This window comes from Homarus americanus, unplaced genomic scaffold (genome assembly GCF_018991925.1).
Source record: "Homarus americanus isolate GMGI-L3 unplaced genomic scaffold, GMGI_Hamer_2.0 scaffold51859, whole genome shotgun sequence".
In the NCBI taxonomy this organism is placed as follows: Eukaryota; Metazoa; Arthropoda; class Malacostraca; order Decapoda; family Nephropidae; genus Homarus; species Homarus americanus.
This window is the reverse complement of record NW_024711292.1, coordinates 1,233,913-1,256,757: the sequence shown is the minus strand read 5'-3', so window position 1 is coordinate 1,256,757 and position 22,845 is coordinate 1,233,913. Positions and strand designations below refer to the sequence as shown.

General features: G+C 36.1%; 1 protein-coding gene across 8 annotated transcripts in view; it reads left to right on the top strand.

Annotated features, from left to right (window-relative positions):
- LOC121869854 (probable histone-lysine N-methyltransferase CG1716) overlaps window positions 1-22,845 on the top strand; it is a 96,780-nt gene that overhangs the window by 29,482 nt on the left and 44,453 nt on the right. For all 8 annotated transcript variants that reach the window (XM_042371709.1, XM_042371789.1, XM_042371614.1 and 5 more), the window contains one exon: window positions 12,381-12,509. In XM_042371709.1, coding sequence (XP_042227643.1) covers window positions 12,381-12,509 — 129 coding nt within the window. The remainder of the gene's footprint in view (window positions 1-12,380; window positions 12,510-22,845) is intronic.

Below are 22,845 nucleotides of genomic sequence, written 5' to 3'. Positions count from 1 at the left end.
AAGATTTTGCTTATTTAATTGACTTGTGAGTTGCTTTTCTTTTGTTATACAGTATATTGTATTTTTCCAGTGGTTTATGGAACGGAACGTCATAAAATTTTTGAGGAATTTTAGTCGTTGTTGTCATTAGAGCTCTTTGAATAGTCATTGAAGGGAATCATATTAAAAGAGTCTTTTGCTAACTGGATTTTATATTTGAGGTTTTATCTGAGGAAAAAATTATACTCTTATTTGTTTAACATTTTCTTTCCAATGACATCCAGTCACACTCTGACACGTCAAAATACATTGAGTTAGTGTTTTGCTACCACTTCACCTAGTTTAGTTCAACAACTTTATTGACAAGATTGAGGTACAATTTTCTTTATCTGCATACTTCAGTCAGATCTTGACACTGAGGGTGCTATCACTGTTTACTACCACTGGGCAGGTTCATATACAAAAGGAGATATAGTAATAGCCTAGATCATATTCATCAGTGTTATATTATACTTGAAGACTAATCAGTATGGACTAGCAAATTTAGGATAGACTGCTAGAATGTCCTCAAGCACTCCTGATTCAGTGTATTACAGTAGTTACATACAGTAATTCATGATACAATAAGCCAGGTGGCCTGAAGTCTTTGACAGTGTAATGTTCAAGAATATGTTTTAAAGGTTTATCTCAAAGTTTACATGCCGAGTGTTCCAATATGGGTGCAGCATTGCTAACTTGCTAGATGAGCCTGTATCTTAGCTTAATTCTGCTTACTACTATATAACATTATCTGGCTCTGTCCTTGTGCTGGCTGTACCACTATCTTTTGTGACAAAATTTGTCATATTTACTAATGCTACGACTGTCAGATCTGTGCATTTCTCAATTCTTCTAGATCACAGTTCATGCTTTTGACTTGTTTTTAAGTATACTGTATAGCATTGGACAGGCCAATGCCATGGTCTATATTTTTTGTTGTTGTATGCCTCATTAGCCAGTCCATCAACAGGGTCATGATTCCCTATTCCAATATGGGATGGAATTTACAAAAAAAAATCAATACAAAGGTTGTTCTCAGCAGTTATCACATTTCTTTTAATATCACATACCACATTTGACACTGAGGCTGACAGTCTGTTCATCAATTGCAAAGCATTTTTAGAGTCACAGATATCATGCCACCTCCATTTTGTAAAGGCTGCTTTTGGCTAGGTAGATTCCCATAAGTTCAGTTTGTGTTGTGTTGGTCTAGTTGCTCAGCCTTTGCGTATTTGACACTATCATTTAATTTTCTTTGTAAATTACACATACACAGCCTGATCTACCTGTGTTAGTCAGCACAGAACCATCAGTAAAAGTGTAACATTCACTTGATTAAATATAGTACTCTGAATGTGACTTAATAGTTTCTAGTGTTATGCATCTCACCACATTAGTGTTTTACTATATTACAGCTGCGTAATTAGTAGGAACTGGTACAGTCATGGTCAAAAGTACTCATCCACTCCTCCTAATACCATAACCACGAGCTCAAGACCTTTCTCCATGACGGGTCACAAGAGGGTGGGGGACTGGGGGAGGTATTGATGGGGGGAACAGCTAGAGATGACAGACCCTGGTAAGGTTGGAGGGCACAAGTCTAGGGCCACATTTGTAGAGTGTATATGTGGTTTTAGAATTATCCTTATCACCTGAAGAAGGTGTTAAGGTTGGTGGATGTAGCTTGATATTGACAGCCTTAATGACCCTGGTAATTGATAGGCCTAAAGCCCAAACAACCAACCTACTAGGAGGTGTCATATGTTCTTATCTTTTCCTTAGTTGTCTATGCCTTTAATTGAAATTCTGGGGAGGAATGAGAGTGAGCTTTTGGCAGGTAGTGTGTCATTGGGATTGATAAGGCATCTGGCTTCCATGAGGGAAAGCACCTGATATGACAACATAAGAGGAGGAGCGTGGCTTGCTACCACCTGTAATACTAAACTTGGCCGCTATACCTGATCACTGCTACCTCTTGCTACTACCGATCTTGACCCCATCCCCCCCCCGCCACTATTAAGTGATAAAAAATGAATTGTTGGGTAGAATATGACTATTCCACCCTGTAATATGTTTATTAAAGTTGTGAAAATCAATCTGAGACCAGGATGTATGCTAAAGAACGTTGATTGGCGTGTCGCAGGCAAATTATCAGTGCGCGAAACTGGCTACAACATGTCAGAAATTGCAAATTGCAAGGGAGGTTGGGGTTACTGTCAGACATTGGTTAACCTGCTGGGAGGAGTCTGGCAACTTGGGAAAACTGCCTCAGTGTGTACAGTAATGTAAACAAAACATTTGAACTCTTAATTCATAAAAATTACTGTACGTATATGATTTTAGGCTGGGAGACCACGATTGACAGGTGAGGAGGGTAGTGGATGGGCTGTTGAGGTCCTGTAGGACACTTGTTGATAAATATTAAAAATAAATGTGATTCAATATTTCTCCTCATATCAACGTTATTATAAATATTATCTAATTACCGTTGTTTAAAACCTGAACAACAACTGGAAAAAAGTACTAATAAGGAAATGGATGGCACATTATAATAATCATAAAGTAAGGGTCCTCATCTATCTCGTCTATTAATCCTCAAGTATGTGAACTTAAGATAATATAGTAAAAAAAAAATACATCCATCCTTCCCTCACTTTCATGAATTTCCTTACTTTCTTCAATCTCCTCCGTCTATGATGAGGAACTTGCATCTCTGGCCCCCCAGAAAAAAAACAAACCCAAACAAACAGCCCTCTCCCAAGTCGACCATTCCCCCCCTCTACCCCAGGTGATTTACCGTGCAGAAAGGACCAAGTCAGGCCAGGAGTTAGGTGGAGTGGTATGATTACTTTTGACAATGACTGTATGTGTACCCAAATTACTGAGGATAAGGGAAAAATGGTGTAGAGCTCATTATCATGTATTGGCAGACTTAAAAATGAGCTTAAATCTAAGTCTGCGGGGTGTGAAGTAGATTCCTGTAAAAAGAAAGTACTGTAATTAATATTACCGCTAACACTCTTAAAGTATGATACCTGTACTTAGATTAATTATGTTACAGATTTACACTTATTCGTGAATACAGTGAACCCTAACTTTACGCGGTCAATTGAACCCACGGAGGCCCGCGTAAAGTGAACAACATAACATATGGGATTAATTGAAATAGAGACCGGGCCGACCATCAAACTCCACTTTTTCAGACACAATACGTACGTTGTAGTAAAAATAACTTCTTAATTTTATGATGGTATGCACACACAATTAACAATTAAGAGAAATATCAATAATATTAGGTTTTTTAACACTTAAATTAGTAGAAAAGATGGCTGGGCACACGAGGATGGGGGGTTGGTTCCGAGGCAGAGGGCATATTATTGGCCCTCACCTGTATCACTTGTATCAATTGTATCACTATCCACCACAGAGGCTTGCAGGGCCTCTTTATCAAACCCCTCAAAGTCCATATAAGTCCATATCTTCACTATCACTGACTTGGGCCTGCTGTGGTGGGTGGCGGGTGAAGAACTCGGTAATGTTTTGATGACTGGGCGACCTTGTGCGCACCCTGCCCGCGCCGCTCTCCGTGTAAAAGAGTACATGCACCGCGTAAAGTGAGCATTCCTGGTCTGGCAGGGTACCGCGTAAACGTGGAAACGCGTAAAAAAGAAACGCGTAAAGCGGGGTAATACTGTACTGAATTTAATATCTTAAGGAAAAAATAGGGTATGGTGTCATAGCTACCAAGATTATCATATTTGTCATAATATTTTAGGTTATAAATGATAAATGTATCAGAGATGTTGATATTTATATGGAGTAAGTTTTTCGTAATAACTAGTCAGTTGAAAGTTCAATTGTTTTCTCTGTTTAATTCAAGTCTAAGTACTGTATGTAAATAAACATATAATTTATATCAATTAGGATATTATAGTCTATCCAAGTAAAACCATTTTCTCTAATACAGAGTAAAAGAGTAAAAACTAAAATAAGTACTTTAATGTGGCTTAGCAATAAAGAAAATATAATATAAAACTGGGTGTGAATGTGTGGGAAGTGAACATAAGTGTGGAGACAGTTAACACTGAGCTGTAACTGCTCCTTGACTCGCCAGTCGGCAGTCACCACCCACTCGGCTCCTCCCCCAGATGTGATGTCACAATATACTGACACACACACACACACACATGAGACTCGGAGTCAGCCTACCTGATCTGTGTCGCATTGCCCAGAGGATGGTTAAAGTGTGGAACAAGCTGTTTTTGTACATATATTATGTGCTACAGTATGTATTTTATGATATGCTATGATTGAATTTTATTGGACTTCCCGTAAAAGTGGAGATGTTCTGCATACCGTGGCCTGTCATGATTGGGGGAGGTTGTTGGGGGTCACTTTTATTGAATGGAGTGAGAGGGGGAGTATGGTGCAGCACTCCCCTCCAATTCAACAGACTCCCTCTCTTCCCCCTTCTGCAGTTTGTCTACTTTGCTTTTTTCTTCCTCTTCATTTGCTCTTCTTTTGATGAATTCTCTCTGCCAGTGAAGCTTTGCTGCACCATCATTTTTCACTATCTGCCTGAGTCAATTGTAGTTTAATTATGTACAGTACTGTGATTGTACAATACACAGCTACAATAGTTGCTTTTATAAAGCACAGGATATGGTTCTGTTTCCTCATGCTCAAAATGTGATCTTTCCTTTGGCTTGCACAGTAAATGACTGGTCCATGACTTATTACATATTGTTTCACACTAACTCGCTTTTATTTGGAAATTTGATGTGTATGGTAATGTCTTCAACACTCGTTTGCTCCTTGTGTTTCACTCTAGTTTACCATGATTATGCCTGATCATATTACAGTATTCTCTCCTTGCAGTGAATTTTAGAACCCTTTCAATGTTCTTTACCTGTACTTGGTGAACAATGTCTGTTATCTGTATTGTTGAGCATATGCAAATATTTTGATGGGTTCCAATGCCCTCAACTCATTGACAGCTTCAGTTGAGGCCACAGTGGCTGAACATTAAAAATGATGGCAGGACTCTGATAGTTTTTTTTTACCCCAAGTACCGTATATACTCGTGTATAGTTCGAGTTTTTAAGACCAAATTTTTAGGCAAAAAATTGGGGGTCGTCCTATACATGCGTAATATATATACACACAGATATATACAGTGGGGTATGCTATAACGAATGGATTCTACTACGAATATTCCTATAATGAACGGTTTTGCCTATAAAATTGAGAATGTTATAACGAACGAAACTCCTACAACGAATTTTTTTTTACTGTTTTTTTTTTGTATTACAAGTATTAATGATATTCTTTATTTCAGGGGTTTAGATGCATATTTATGCACGTTTTTACAATTTTTACAATTTTATATTATATTTTTCAGTGTTAAGTGGTTGTATTTGGGGGCCTGGAACGGATTAATCCTATAACGAACGAATGCTATAACGAACAAGGTTCTAGAACCAATTAGATTCGTATAGCATACCCCAATATATATATATATATATATATATATATATATATATATATATATATATATATATATATATATATATATATATATATATATATATATATATATATATATATATATATATATATATATATATATATATATATATATATATATATATATATATATATATATATATATATATATATATATATATATATATATATTTATATATATATATATATATATATATATATATATATATATATATATATATTTCATGTAAATCAAATGAAACGTGGATAAGATAAATCTTGATAAAATCACACGGAAAATGGAAGATGTCTTGAATAAAGCGAAGCTAAGGTACTTCTTGTTTCCATTTTCCGTGATTTTATCAAGATATATATATATATATATATATATATATATATATATATATATATATATATATATATATATATATATATATATATATATATATATATATATATATATATATATATATATATATATATATATATATATATATATATATATAACACACATATATATACATATATATACATATATATACATATATTGCAAGTAAATCACTGTAGGTGTGCATGATCCAGGTATATGCTGATAACCACAAGGAAAAGAAAAAACACGGTTCCAAGGCTTTGTGACACATCTTCAGGGTGAGTAGCAGAGAGAGAAATACAAACCAAGGTGTATATATACAGAGGAGGTGAGACAGGTCACAATGGTCAGGTATTAGGTAATGACCTACTAATCTTAAATAGCACACAACGGTTGGTGGTCAGGTCAGATGGTCAGGTGACCGGCCTTCTCACCTGGTTACAAATCTTCTTAATTACAAAATTGTCCAGCTTGTACATGCTGTTACTCAAATTCATGTTGAATGCTTGTATGTTTAATAAGACTAGATTCTATGATGTTCCTACTATCAATTGAATTACATGGTAATATTGAGGAGGCATTATCCATCAATGCAATGCTTGTTATCCTCAAATGAACAAACAGAGCATTGGATTCCTGGCCTGTCCTAACACTGTATTTGTGTTGTTTAATTCTAGTTGCAAGATCTTTCCTGTCTGGCCTAAGTAAACATATTACATTCTTGCAAGGAACTTATAAATGCAACCAATTGTGTTGTTGGGGAGTTCTTGATTAACATTTGTTTAACAGTGCATGAGTTTTAAATGCCATTGACGTTCAGGTTTTAGTTGTTAAGATGTGTGAGAAATTTTGTGAAATGGTAATATTAAGATATTCTTATGGTCATGGTGGGCTTGGGATCAGTTCTAAAAAGTTTTCTTAGTAATGTTTAGGCATTTGTCCATGAAAGATCTAGGTATTTAAGGTTTGAGCCAATATTATATATATATTTGTATTCTCATCGATGAATTCGACTGCAAATTCTCAAGGCACGAAAACATTGTTGAAAATACACAGAATAGGTAACACTTTTAAGTAAGTTCAGTATTTATGAAAACCAATAATGTGTGTTCATGCATTCATTATTATTCTGTACCATAATAAAAGTCAAACAGTCGATATTTTCGCTATTAACTTAGTGCCTTGAGAATTTGCAGTCGGAATTCGCCGATAGAATACAAATATATATATAATATTGGCTCAAACCTTAAATACCTAGATCTTTCATGAACAAATATAAACATTATAAAGAAAACTTTTTATAGAACTGATTTAGAAGCCCACCGCGGCCATAAGAATATCTTAATATTACCATTTCATAAATTTCTCCACATCTTAACAACTAAAACCTGGAACGTCAATGGCGTTTAAAAACTCATGCACTGTTGAAACCAAATGTTGATAAAAACTAAATTAAAACATACATGAACAAATGAAACCACCAACCGTTTGTACTGTTTAAAGATTATTGGGGTCATTACCTGTGCTTGAGCCATTGTGGACCTGGTCTCACCCTCTTCTGTATATATACACCTTGGTTTTATTTCTCTCTCTGATCTGTACTTCACCCTGAAGATGTGAATTGCAGCGCTTGGGGAACTTAAGTGTTTACTTCTTTCCTTGTGGTTATCGGCATATACCTAGATCACAGCACTTTCTAAGTGATTTACTTGCATAAATGGATTCTGCATACACTTCTTCATCCTCTCTACAAGCTATCCTGGACTTTGTCCTTTACGTTCTGAATACTCCTCTTCGATGATCCAAGGCCCTAGATTAATGCGTTGGAAATTTCTCCAGCCATGCCTAAATTGAAAAGGTTATGCCTAGATCAATCCTCCTAGCGTGTCCTGAAGATGTCTGGCCGCCCCTTTGATGAGTTCAGAAATCATCCTTAAGAAACATTTTGAAATAAAGAAAATTGAGTGGATGAAGCCTTTTCGTGTTGTAAGACAAAAAAAAAGCGTGCTTTTAATATGACCATACCGGAAGTTATTGGAAAAATTTCATGTTGGACTACTGTTTGATAACACAGGGCGTGGCGTTCTGATCTTCAAGCTAAGATAGACCTGAAATTGGCACTCCTTATTAGAAATAGTGACTGGACTAAGGATGCCAATCACAACTATGTGTGAATCTCTCTCCTCGAAACAACTAAGACAATGATACCTTGTGCTTTTCAGCTATGGTTTGAAGTTTTGATAGTAGTTCTAACAAAAATTGACAGTGTTGACATAGCCAGAGCATTTTGCAATTTGGAGAAATTCAGTAATTTGAAGCAAGTGAACGTAACCTTAAAGGTATTTGTGTATGCATCTATGTCAGAAGCCTTGCATTCCAAACTGTCCCAGAAAGATTCACCAAAGCAATCAAGCCCTTAAGAAAATAAGGATCTACAGTCACTAAAGCAGATAAAAGCCAACACAGTAGTGATTTTAAACAAAGATGATTATATCTCTAAAATGAATGACCTTTTATGTGATACTACAACATATTCTAAACTCATAAATAATCCTCTCAACACTGCCAGACACCCAGTTCAACAAAAACTGAAGTCCCTATTGAGGAGGCAAGCTACTCATTAAACATCTTACGCTAGCGTCCTCCTGCCATACATATGCGGTCAATCAGACCCACAAGCCCAGCCAACCCAGCAAGACCCATCATTAGTTCAGTTGGGTCAATCCCTTCCTCAAACTATCTAAATGGTTGGTTTGCTATAAATCCCCTAGTTGGCAACATTTCACTCCAATATCAAGAATGTGTGGTCTGGTTGATAAGCTCAATAACTTACACACGTAATTATGATTTTTAAACTGTGGTCGGATTTTTGATGTAGCATCATCTCTTTACAGGTCCCAGTTAGGTTTTCCGGTTCTCATAGATTCCCTGGATGATATTTCACTGTCCGTCTATGAGGCTTCATCGAACTCATCAAGCTATGTATTAAGTTATGAGTTTCGAATTCAATGAGTATTATGCTCAAAAATTTGGTATGTAATGGGTAATCCTCTCACCTGTGATAAGCTTATTTCTCTATGGAATTCTTTGAAAAGAAACTATTAAGTAATATTTTACCACCTCATTCTGGTTTAGATATTGATGATGTATTATATATATTAAAACTTTTCCTGCCACAACAACAACAGCCCTTGATCAAATTCCACTTATCAGATTAATTTATGAAATACCATTCCTAGACAGTCATTTTGGAGTAATTATTACTTTTGATTCCAATTTTATGAAAACCAATAATGTGTGTTTCATACATTCATTTATTCCAATTTGCCTTTTTATGGCAAGTCAAACAGTCAGTATTTTCAACAATGTTTTCTGCATTCTTGTAGAATTTGCAGTCGATTTAACAAGTGAAGAATACAATACTTCCATATCACCATCATTAGGCGCCAAACCTTAGCCCGCACCGATCTTACTTGACATTTTCAGCGTACTAAGAAAACTTTTAATTTGATCATTTTTATTGCATAGAATATCTTAATATTACCATTTCACAAAAATTTCTCACACATTCCTTCACAACTAAAAACCTGGAACGTCAATGTGGCATTTAAAAACTCATGCACTGTTAAACAAATGTTAATCAAGAACTCCCCCAACAACACAATTGGTTGCATTTATAAAGTTCCTTGCAAGGAATGTAATATGTTTTACTTAGGCCAGACAGGAAAAGATCTTGCAACTAGAATTAAACAACACAAATACAGTGTTAGGACAGGCCAGGAATCCAATGCTCTGTTTGTTCATTTGAGGGATAACAAGCATTGCATTGACTGGGATAATGCCTCCTCAATATTACCATGTAATTCAATTGATAGTAGGAACATCATAGAATCTAGTCTTATTAAACATACAGAAGCATTCAACATGAATTTGAGTAACAGCATGTACAAGCTGGACAATTTTGTAATTAAGAAGATTTGTAACCAGGTGAGAAGGCTGGGTCACCTGACCATCTGACCTGACCACCAACCGGTGTGTGCTATTTAAAGATTATTAGGGTCATTACCTAATACCTGACCATTGTGGACCTGGTCTCACCCTCCTCTGTATATATACACCTTGGTTTGTATTTCTCTCTCTAGTCTGTACTCACCCCTGAAGATGTGAATTACACGAAAGCGCTTGGGAACTTCGTGTTTTCTTCTTTCCTTGTGGTTATCAGCATATACCTAGATCACGCGCACCTTACAGTGATTTACTTGCATATATATATATATATATATATATATATATATATATATATATATATATATATATATATATATATATATATATAGTATATATACACATATACATACACACATATATATATATATATATATCTATATATATATATCTATATCTATATCTATATCTATATCTATATCTATATCTATATCTATATCTATATATATATATATATATATATATATATATATATATATATATATATATATATATATATATATATATATATATATATATATATATATATATATATATATATATATATATATATATATATTCGTAAAATGGGAAACTTGGGGTTGGGTGCCTGGAACCAATTAGAATAAATCCTATAGGTTTCTCTAATTTTGGACAACGTCCATTTCGGTTAACACTGCACTGCGCTATATATTATCTATATGTTAACTAAAGTTCAGAATGATCAATAATTTCAGTGAAAAATGCAAAAATATTTAAGACACCAACAAAATAGATGCTCTCTCCACTGTTTTCAAAGCCCAACTGACGCCTTGTGGTCGACTCACGCATCTTATGGGCGCACAACAAATTAGTGCCCTGTACTGCATATATTGTCAATATATTAAATAAATGTTAAAATGACCAATAATTTTAATATAAAACATGCAAAAATATTAAAGAGCACAACTTTATTGGTATTTACTCACTTGGAAACAAATGTAAACATAGAACAGATTACTGAATTGGCAGACAGGCCCATCAGCTGATGCTCACAACAAAACGTGTGATGTTCGTAAGGATTTCGTTAATTGAATTTTTGTTCGTTAACCGAATTGAAGATTCTTATGGAAGGTAATTTGTTTAAGCTGTGGTTTGATATCGAACTATCTCACTTGTTAACACTTGCTTGAATGAGTGTAGGGGTAGTCGCTGGTACCTTTGATGAAGCTGGGTGAGATATCAGGTCATCTCACGGCGTGTCACCTTTGATACAGTCGTAGATTGGTTGATAGTTGAAATCGTCACAGCTGTCCTGGGTTGTACTTGTAATTATCTTAGCTTGTAAGTTACACTAGACACACAGTTACTGTTCTCTTCACTCGTTGTTCCTTGGTTTAATGTAAACACACGTGGTGATTTTCTAGTTATATTGGGTAGTCATGTCTGTACAATTATTGTTATTGACAGACGAATGAGCATTAGCTATTAGCTTGTAATTAGCTGATATAATTAGAGAGTGGTACAGCCTGGAGAGCTGGTCTCACGACACAGCGTTAGAGTCTCATGTCTGGCTGTGAACTGGGGAAACTGGCCGACCTCTCTTGAGTCTGGTTGTTGGAGAGTAATCCATACTTCAACACAGACATATATCTAAACAGGCCCACTCACACACGGAGGCTGAGTCTAGATTTATGGGCTGTACACCCGAGAAGGTGTGAAAGAACAAATGTTTATGTAGCTGTATGCTCAATAGTCTGGGTGGTAGAAAGTATATAATGAATATATGTCCTTAGCCCATATTTATATAATATTAATTGAGGCTAATACACTCGTTAACCGAAATTTCGTTACCCGAACCGTTCGTTAACCGAGGGACCACTGTACTGTGTTAATCTACTCCACGAAGATACTGGAAAACCATCTTTTTAAAGTGAGACATTGTATAAGTATGGAATCACAGAAGAAGGCAGAGCATTCCACAGTTTGGCTGTGTGAGGAAAGAAGGAGGTACTATAATGGGTTATTCAGGTGTGACCGACATCCACAGAGAAATGGTGGGCACTGCGGGCAAGACGTGTGTTATGAGCCCACGTCCCTGCCGGCGGTACACAGGATGCCAAATCCACCGAACATTGCTCGTTAAAGTACCTATTATGTTATCATAGGTAAATGCATGGTTTATATGAGGTAATTTGTTTATCACTACATTATTACTGTATTTTTGGTGTGCCTGGGTGGGCTGATCCCCATCTAAAAAAAAAAAAACCTTATTCCATTATCTACCAAATATATAACATGTATTTCTTTTTGAAGTTAGGTGTTTTTGGAGCTTATTTTTTATGAGTATCTAACACAGTATATGACATGCTTTGACTTCAGGGGAGCTTCAACCCCCAACCTGGTAGTGGGGCCTGCCACTTTGTGTGGGGCGGGCACAATGGCACATTGCTGAGCATTAGATAATACTGGAAAGTTTATTTGCAAGAAATTGTATTAAAAAGGTTTTTTCTTTGTGTTTCAGTGGCTCAAGGTGTCCATTGAGGGATAGATGTACCAACAAGAGGTTCCAGAATTATCAGTATGGTGATGTCGATGTGTTCAATGCTGATGAGAAAGGGTGTGGTGTTCGAGCTTGCACAGCCCTGCCACCGTAAGTTATTATATTTGTCTTTAATTTACATACTGGTAATTTCTTCCACCTTTAGAATTACTGTATCTGCATTCTTTTATTTATTGAAATTTAAAACCCCCATTTGGTATGAATGGGTCTGATGAAATTGCATGTGACAATTACTGTGCATGAAGAGTAACCATAGTAAGTTGAAAGAAGACTTACCCTAACAGTGATTCTTGTCACCAAAACATGAGACCTAGAATTTGATGTTCTGTTTGATCAGCAAAGGAGTATCTCTCTCTCTCTCTGAGAGAGGTTACTTTCATTGAAATATGACTAGTCAGTTTTTTGTCATTAGAGTGACTCATCAGTTGGTAGTCACCATAATAACCTTTGATTTGGCCTAAAGAAATTGAAAACATTTTTGTTTTGAACGGAGAAAAATTTTCAGGTGGGATTTTTAGATGACAATAAAAAATATAAAAAGGTGTATTGAAATGATGTCATCTGCATATGTATTTCTTTGTAAAAAGCCGACAATAATTATTTAACATCAACTTGTGTTTTTGTTTATGATTATTAATAACCAAATGGTAAATTAGTTGAATTGAAAGGTACTACTGTGTGTACAAATTTCCAGGAAATAATTCCTGTGCCTCAAAGGGCTGTGACTTCAGCGAGATGTCAGTGCATGAGACATAACCTCAATGGCACTGAATGCCAGCAAAATGACCTGGAATCTCCACTGCAAAAACTTGGCAAATCAATCTGCAGCTGCTATGAGGCATATAAGTCACACAGCAGCAGCTTGGTAGAACAGGTATTACTAGGTCCAGGTGTTGTAAGTGGCATGCAGCTTTAAGCAGGATATGATTGTGTTTCATCAGAAGCTATCAGCTGTTGAAGGTCATGAAGTGCTTTCAGCAATTAAACTGAAATGTTGTCATCATGTAGCTATTAAATCAGTTGCTTCTTGTGATATTCAGGTATTTTAATGAATTCCATAATGGTTTTGCAAGGAAAAGGTAATGAAGGATGATTTAATATTTGTGTACTGTACAAAGCAGTCAACAGGAGTGGGTGATTCTTGTTAAAAAGTATACAGTAGACAGGAGATTAGAATTGAAGTTAACGATTTAGAGAAAGAAGAAAGCAGCTCTGATTTAGGGTGTAGCAGAAGTAATGTTGTAGTTCATTGCAGAATCTGTTACTTAGTAATTGAATTGTGTCGTTGCCAGAATATTGTGCTTCAATCAACTTAATATTACTGAAGTTCCAATTGAAATAATGAATATGTGGATTTTAGTTCCTGATGTTATAATTGTTTTTATGATTTCCAACCTAAGAATGTCTACGAAACTAATGGTGCTGACTAGTTTGTTTAAAAGAAAATTAGAGTAAAGATGAGCATGAATTATCTGGTTTTTAGAAGAAAGAATGCAATTTTTTCATTCATCATTCATATGGGGCACTTCAAAAAGCTTGGAGGGTTAATACCATTTGAAGGATAAATCTATTAACTCACTTAATGACTTAGCTACTTTGTTTTCCATGGGATGGCAGGTTATGGGAAGAAATAGCATACAGGTATTCCTTGGTTAACACAATAGATATGTTCCTAAAAAGTATCGTGCTAAGCTAAACGTATAAAGTGAAAGTGTTAATCCTGTAGGAAAACATGTAAAAAGTGAGGGTTGCATGTTTGAGTGAGATCTTCATTACCATCACCATTTTGGCTGTTTCCACTCTTTCTAATATTGATCTACTTTTACAAAATTGGGCATTACATTGTTGTGGTCTTCCAGGTTTTTTCATATTCTCCCAGCATGTGTGCACATATATCATTGTCACCATGCCTAAAGTGAGTGCTAAAGTCAGTGAAGAGAAGAGCAACAGAGTGCATCTCTCAGTTTTACAGAAACTAGAATTTTTTTTTGCTGTCTTATTACCCTGTACTGTGCTCATTTTGCTAATATCCTGCACATACAGTACTCTATATGTATGTGTAAAATCATAAGAAGCGTACATTTGAATAGTTGGGAATGTATTAACATTGGATTTGTGGCCCCGTCAGACATTTTTGCGAATTCCAATTGTTATCAGGTGGCTGACAACCTGCTGTCACTTACATTATTTTTACGAGTGGTTTCCAACAATCTACTTACTGCCTAACTGCTCAGTACCTGAGAATAATGTATGAATGCAGTAATATCACAGTTAGCACCACTCCATAGTAGAGTGCTGATTCGTTATACCGTAGTGCTCTTGCTTGCATAGTGGAGCTCTAGGGGGAAAAATCAAACAAAAGTACAGTAGTCAAAAGTCACGAGTTTGAATACTCACAACACGAAAAGAGCAGCTCTCTTTTATTTTACGCACTCGGACAATCATTGCCATGCACTCTGTTTACTGTATAAATATGCTGCGCTTACAAAAGGACACATTGTTGTTGATGTGCTAATTTTTTTATATTAGGGACTTATTTTTTACTCATCATGTTTGGAAAACGGTCTGCAAGTTTTAATGCTGGTAGTGTATTTAAAGTGCCATGCAAAAGTATCTCTCCTTGGATGTAAAATTACAAGTGTTGAGGTGGTTGGAAGCTGAAAGCATCAGAGGGGTGGATGTCAGTGCTGCTTTCAGCTTGGCTACATTGACTGTTAGAACCATTATTTAAGAATGCAAACAAGATAAAAGCTTCAATCATGACAACCATGAAGTTGTTATATTAAGTGTAGGTCTTAGTGTATGACATAAAATTGTGTGTGGTTAACTGAAGCACAATGTGTGGTGGCAAGTTGGAGATCAGCTGCCGAGGAGCGCTTGGCAACATCCGGTACATGTTACCACTCCATTCCGCTCCACCTCTAATCACTCCCACCATTTTTGCTTTCTTACGCCATATTTTAAAATGCTATATAACGTTATGTTGAACAGATACAATGTTGCTCATTTCTATCTACAATAATTTTTGTGGGTAGATATCAGTTGTTCAATAGCATCTGGCAGTGCTGCAGGCACAGCATTACCAAAGAAACTGATAAATGCATTACCTCCTAACCACTTAAACAATCTCCCTCACCTCCATTATCACCACTACCTCTATTATCACCGTCTAAATCACAATTTCAATGAGGCAGAGATATATTAGCATCAACCAGAGCGAACCGTCTGATGTCCACTGCCTCCTCCCTCCCTCCCTCCCACGCACTGCATCTCACACTCATTCATCAAACGACTGTCATTCATGATACAATTTTGTTTGTTATTCATTAATAGTAAATGTACTGTATGTTACTGTAATAATCTGTGTTTATTAATACCTGTAGTCTTCATATACAGTACAATACTGTATGTACTGTACTGTATATCTCATAGGTAAAAATTAACGTCATCAGGAATGCCTCTCCATATATGCAATGGTATAATGATCCCTAAGAATGCTGTTTTGGATAGCACTATTATCCAGGAATGTATCCTGAGTGCTAAACAGGGTATTATCGTAGTGTGAAGAGCATCTAATATATTATATTAAAGTAACCATTATAAGTAATACATAACTCCCCATAACACACGTCACCAGTCAGCTGTGAGGTGGCTACTCATGTTGCCATTGTTACTTGTAATGAAATTATAAAAGTTGTGAAAAAATCATTTCAATACTCTAAAGTGACTTAAAAATATTGTAATAAAAAAAAAAAGTAGATCATTTAGTGTGTATTCTGTGTGGGAAGTAAATGTACAGTATGTGTGGGGACAGTGGGCAGTTTGTCAACAGCACATCTGGCAACTTGGCTAGTTAGGCCTGTTTCTGTTGACACATGCACCTCGCACACACCTTTAATATAAGTTATTTAATCCTCTTCACCACTGATTGTAAAGTAAAATTTATTTACAGTTTGTTGTGTCTGTCTAGCTAGCCAAGCCGTCTGCCTCCCCCAGTTTGACGTCATATACAGTACAGTGGTCCCTCGGTTAACGAACACAATTCGTTCCAGAAGGTCGTTCGTTAACCGAAAATTTCTTTAACCAAAACCATTGTTTCAATGGGATTTTGGGTAATTGGTTCCAGCTCACCGAAAATTACATACAAAGTAAAAATAAATGCAGTAAAGTACACTTACTTTGAGGTGTGTATTTAGAAGGCTCTTGGTTGATGATGATGGGAATTAGAAGTGGGGGTGGAGGAGAAGGGAGAAGAGAAGGAAGTGGGGGTGGAAGAGAAATCATCCCATGCTTCATGCCGTCATTTCACCCATAAAATTTTAAGTTCATTAGGTGTAATTCAAGATTATTTTCTTTAAATCAACACTGCACTTCTCTACATATTGTCAATATGTAAAATAAATTTCAGAATGACCAATAATTGCACTGTAAAAACATAAAAATAGTTTATGTTCAAGAGAGCCACAAGCAAGATACAAACTGAAGCGTTGCTGGGTGAGTCAAGTGGCTGGTTGGCGCACCAAAAACTAGTTTCCTGTCCTGCAATTATGTTAAATAAGTGTTAAAATGACTAAAAATTTTAATGTAAAACTTGGAAAATTATTGAATAGTACAACCTTTTTGATATTTATTCAAATGGGAACGAATTTAAGCCCAAGAACCGATTACTGTATTGGCGGACTAATATTCCAGCTGGCGAGCAAGCGAAAACATGTTGACATGATTTCGTAAGAATTTCAGTAACCGAATTTTTGTTCGTTAACCGAAATGAAGATTCTTAAGGAAAGTAATTTGTTAACCGAAATTTCGTTAACCGAGGTGTTTGTTAACCGAGGGATCACTGTACACAGCACAGGAGGAAGGGAAGCGGAGGCAGTGTTCAAGCTGGGCTGAGTTTCTATGGCGAACCTTGCCTTATCCCTTTGGCCCTTGGTGACGTTCAAGAACGTCCGCCTATTTTCCCGCCATTTTTGGGGGGGGGGGGTTGATTTTTTTCTCGATTTAACCCCGCGTGGGGGGTACTACCAGCAGCACCCTTACCTGGGGCTTAAGGGTTAATGGTTTTAGCAAAATATTTTCATTTAGATAGTATTTTATTAATGTTTTTAATGTGTTGGGTAATAAATTACAGTATAATTGGGTACTATTTTTCATTAGTAAGGTAGTTTTTGTCGTTGTTCGTGAACTGATTTCATGCTTTGGGGTATAATATTGGGGTTTTCTTGCCGTTGTGGAACCGAAAATTATTATTCCCATTTGTAATGCTGTTCGAGATACAAAAATTCACAAGGTACAATACTAGTAGCCAGGAATGTGAATAAACAATTGTAATCTGGAAAATAATCATGGTTACTATTACATTTTAAGTGTACAGTAATGGACTACAGTTACAACACAAAATGAAAGAATTACACTTGTGTAAGTTGATTGTAGATTGCAGCTTATGATTACCCCATAGAGGAGCTTTAGGAATTAATAATACTGTATATTGGTACTCTTTAGGAAAGATGCTCTATAAAAATGGTATAGTTGAGAGTGAAATGAGGAAGAGAACAATTCATGCAGGAAAGTTTTATTAAAGGATAGAGTACATGCTTGAAATTTTTGAGAAAAAAGTGTTTGTAGTATATCCAACCTTGGCATTTGGTAGTGAAACATGGGCTTTGAATGAAAAAGAATGCCTCTAAGGGTAATGGAATGAAAGAAGTGGTGATAGTGTTTGGAATGAATGAGTATGACTTGTAGTGGTGCAATAGACAATAAGAATGCCATGGGGTAATTTGGCAAAGAGGGCTTACAGAGACAGTTAAGCAGGTGCATTGGGTAGAGGGAGCCAGCTACAGTAACATTATGGGAGGTAAGTTGGAACTACGTAATGTGAGAACATGGGACAGGATAAGGGGAATAAAGAGAGTTAAGGAAAATTTTAAGGAAAGGACGGCTTTTAGGCTCTTGCTTTTTTTTTTTTTTAAGGGGAGGTTCTCTGGGAAAATTAGGCTTTGTACATATGATGAATATATCATTTAAGAGCTATGTCTTCTTGAAATTCAAGTAAGTCAGGCGGGATCTTACATCCTGATTATTCTCGTGTATATAGGACGTTGTAAATGACTTGAGTTGTTTGAAGTATCATTGGAAATGTGTCAGGTTGTTATGTCTCGGTGACAGTGTAACATCAATAGGTGGGGCACTACAGGTTGAGAGTAAATATTTATGAGCATGTATTTGGTTAAATCTTGGTGGTACACGGTAGAGTTACCACTGATTGTGGTTCAACCAGTATGGTAGCTTGGTTAGATTTTGTGCAATGTACAGGAGTTGAAAGTTACCAAAAAATTTAAAAAAAAATTGTGTGAGAGAGGACCAAACTTAGTGTCCTGTAGTTTAAAGACATGAATTTACCTCTCAGTAGTATAAATCCTCTCTCCATATATATATATATATATATATATATATATATATATATATATATATATATATATATATATATATATATATATATATATATATATATATATATATATATATATATCATTCTAAAAAAGTTTTATTGTCATACTATCACATGAGAATGTAAAATTCAAGTATTGTACACTGTCTGATGGTTTGTCAAATACTGTATCAGAAAATAGTTTAGTTGTTGACAGTTGTAGATGTGTCAAGCTGTTTTGAGTTATTTGTTAATATCACAATCCCCTTCTTGTATGATTCTGAACATTGTCACTTTCTCAAACCGTTACTTGTCTAATTCAGAATGTTTTCTTTTCTTTTTCATCTCATCATTATCAGAATAACAACAACTGCACTTCTATGCGATGAATAGTTAAAGAAAGTTGCATAAGGTGAGCCAACACTTCCATATAAGAGCCTCGAAAATATTCCTTATGCAATTACAATCTATAGCTTTGAACAGCTTAATTGGTGATGAAGTAGCTTTGACAGTGCATCGTGGCAAAAACAATTCAAGGGGCACATTCTTGCTAAACAAATTGGCTTTACATAATTATGTTCGCAGGAAGTGTTGTTATAGTGTCTTTTATTTGGGAAATGTTTAATTTTCAAATTATCTGTTTGACATCTCTTGGTGACAACATTTACTTCGCTGGCCTCCAATTCTCCACATTTTTCCTCCACTTGGTTGTGATATTTTCTTAGTTGACACAGGGCAGTTGCATTCATTTCCAAAATGTGTATATGACAGTATCACAGCAATTAATGCGTTAAAGTGCAAGTACTTAATTATATTAACATCATATCAGTTGTAGATGCATTTATCAGTTACTGTACCATCCACTTTCATCATTGTGATTTCAACAGGAGTTCTTCACTGAAGGGATGAGAATGCTTGAATAGTGAAAACTTGAACTACTGCACAGCACCACACTCCACTTTTATGTAGCGACTTGGGGCATGCATCATTTGCGACCAGGTATATCTTGAGAGTTGGCGTCGCTGGGCAACTTCATGACTGATCAAGAATGTTTTTATGGCTGGTGTTTCTCAGTGTTCATTTTAGAAGAAGTAAATTACATGTTTTATTGCCATTCTCATGAATCAGATTATCCTTGTAAGCTCTTCTCTTCTCATATATTGATTGCACAAAGCACACTCTTCCTGGTTGCTCACTTCAGGTAATCCCGAAGTATTAACAGTTCACCAGGACATGCTATGCAGTGGTCCTGTACCATGTGTTGTGAGCTGCTTGTGCTCCCATTTTATGAAAACTGTTGATGCCCTTAATATGAATTGAAATTAAAATATCACTGCAGATGTTATCCTTAGCAGGCATTAAGAGTTCATTATGATGATGGGCAAAGTCCTTTGTGTAATTATTCCAGCAGCTCTTAATTATTGTAAGAGTAGTTCATCTACATGACTGAATTAAACAGATAAGAATGTGAGAGTAATATTGTAAAACAAGTTGTAGTGTTAGGATACTTTTTTTTTTCCTCCATAGCAACCAAGAGTAAAAAATGTTCTATGTTTCTTTAAAAATCTGAACATTTATTGAAGAGAAATTTTTATTGTGATAGAGCTTTGTATGAAAATTGCAGCTCAAATATTAGCAGTCGAGACTGCATCAGAATTGAGTCATTTTTGATGTGAAATTGATCAAGTTCAGTTATGAAAACTGGAAAACATAACTTTTATCACAAGTGAATTTGAATTAATGCATTTATCAATAGATACTGAGATTCTTTGTTATTTGCCAATCATTCAAACAAATGCTTAATTTTGATAATTTAAATCTTTCAAGTTACTTATGAAAGTTTTATGGATACAGCCTGGACGTGTGACTGGAAGCTTGTAAAGCATATGAAAGTGATAGCAGGGGAAGATTGTTTGTGTGTGACATGTTGTTGGAGAGGAGCAAGGAAGGGAAGAAAGTTTTGTTTCAAGATGGAGTGTGGGAAGTGAAGGAACAGATTGTAAGGGAAACATTACAGCACAAGCCGAGTTGAGAAGAATGGTAATAGCTTCCAACATTTTAAGGGGGAGTGTAGTTAGTTGCTGGGCCACATTAAAGGATGTTCTGCTAAGTGCAGCTGACAAGGTCTGTGACTGGACAAAGGCCACAGCCAGGCCTGCTACATGGTGGTGGAATGAAGAAGTGGAGAGAGTGATATGGAGAAAAGAAAATTTTATAAAGCCTGGAAGGTGGGTGGTAATAAGGACCAGAAGAGAGGTTTACAGGGGTAAGAAGTGTGAGCAGGAGGCATTTGCCAATATGCTGAATATAGAGGATGGTAGTTGTGAGGTATAAAGAATAGCAAGGCAAATGGTGAGCTGAAACAATGACATAGTTGGTGAGCAGTGTGTGAAAGATTACCATGGAATTGTGGTTGTTGATAATGGGGAAGTAATGATGCTTGGAAAAAATACTACGATCATCTGAATGAGGGTTTCAACTAGGATGGGTAACCTAGAAGCAGCAGAACCATTACACAGGAACCATACCCAAGGATTGAAATAGAATGGATGAAGAAAGCATTTGACAAAATGAAGAATGAATTGTTGTAGAAATGTTAAAAGCAACTGATGATGGTAACTGAGTTGACTAATAGAGTTATGATGGAATTTATTGTCCCAGCCAACTGACTGAGGAGTGTGATTAATAAAATTTACAAGGGAACAGGAGATTCATTTCATTGGAAATACATGGACAATTGGGCATGAAACTGTTTGAGGTCATGAAAGTGATGGGGAAATTAATAAGGGAGAGAGTGAACTTAAATGAAATGCAACTTGGTAGGGGGGACTATAGAGGCAATATTTATGGCCAGGGAACTACAAGAGAAGTACCTGTATATAGGGAAGGGAAGAAAACTGTACACTGTATTTGCAGAATTAAAGAAGGCATTTGACAGGGTGCCTCTTAAAGTGGTTCAGTGGTCAATGAGAAAGTCTGGAGTTGGGGGAGTGTATGATGGTGCTAGAACTTCTGTGAGAGTATGGGTCCATCAAGGGTCTGTCTTGAGTCCTGTTCTTTTTATCATAGTGTTAGACATACTGTCTTAAGATTTAGGACTAGTCTCCTCTGGGAGCTATTGTATGTTGATGACTTTGTGTTGATCGCAAGTAGCATTGAAGAGATACTTGAAGTAGAGAAATTTAAGAAATGAAAGGATGCAATAGAGTCAGAGGGATAAGAGTGAATGTGGAGAAAACTGAAGTAATGATTAGAGGTGTAGGTGAAATCCCTGTGGTGTAAAGTAGAAAATGGCCATGTGGTGTCTGTAAGAAGGGTGTTGACAGTACAGTAATTCTAAGGTATATTATCTGTAGAAGGTTGTTACACAAAAGGTGCAGTGGTGTAAATAACACACTTCAGGATGTACAAGCTTATATCCCTGGAATATGTTATTGAGTTCTGCTACCTGGGTGATGTGATCAGTGCTGAAGATGGTGCCAAATCTAACTCATTTGCTAGAGTCAGAAGAGGCTGGAAGAAGTTTAGGGAGTTGTCCTTCTCTTTGCTTGAAAGGAAAATTCTGTGTAGCTGATGCAAGAAGTGTGTTGTTGTGTGGCAATGAAACATGGGCAATTAAAGAGGATGACATATATAGGTTTGAGCAAACTAAAATGAAACTGGGGAGGTGGATATTTAATTTGACAATGAGTGATAGGAAACCCTGTTTAGAGCTATTAGAGTAGCTGGGTAATGAGTGATAGTGAGGTTTTGCATAGAGGTAGGCAGAGATGGCCTGGGGCATGTCAAGAAAATGGAGACCAACCGAGTCGTGGGATGGATGAGCTTGAATATGTAAAGTGAGAGAGCTAGGGGTAGGTCAAGAATAACATGGGGAGAGGTTGTGAGAAATGACCTCAGCCATAAGAACCTGACGAGGCTAACCCATGCAAACTTGGAATGTTGCCATCAAACAATGATGATGATAGTATTCTGTTTGAGAGATTTTAATTAAAA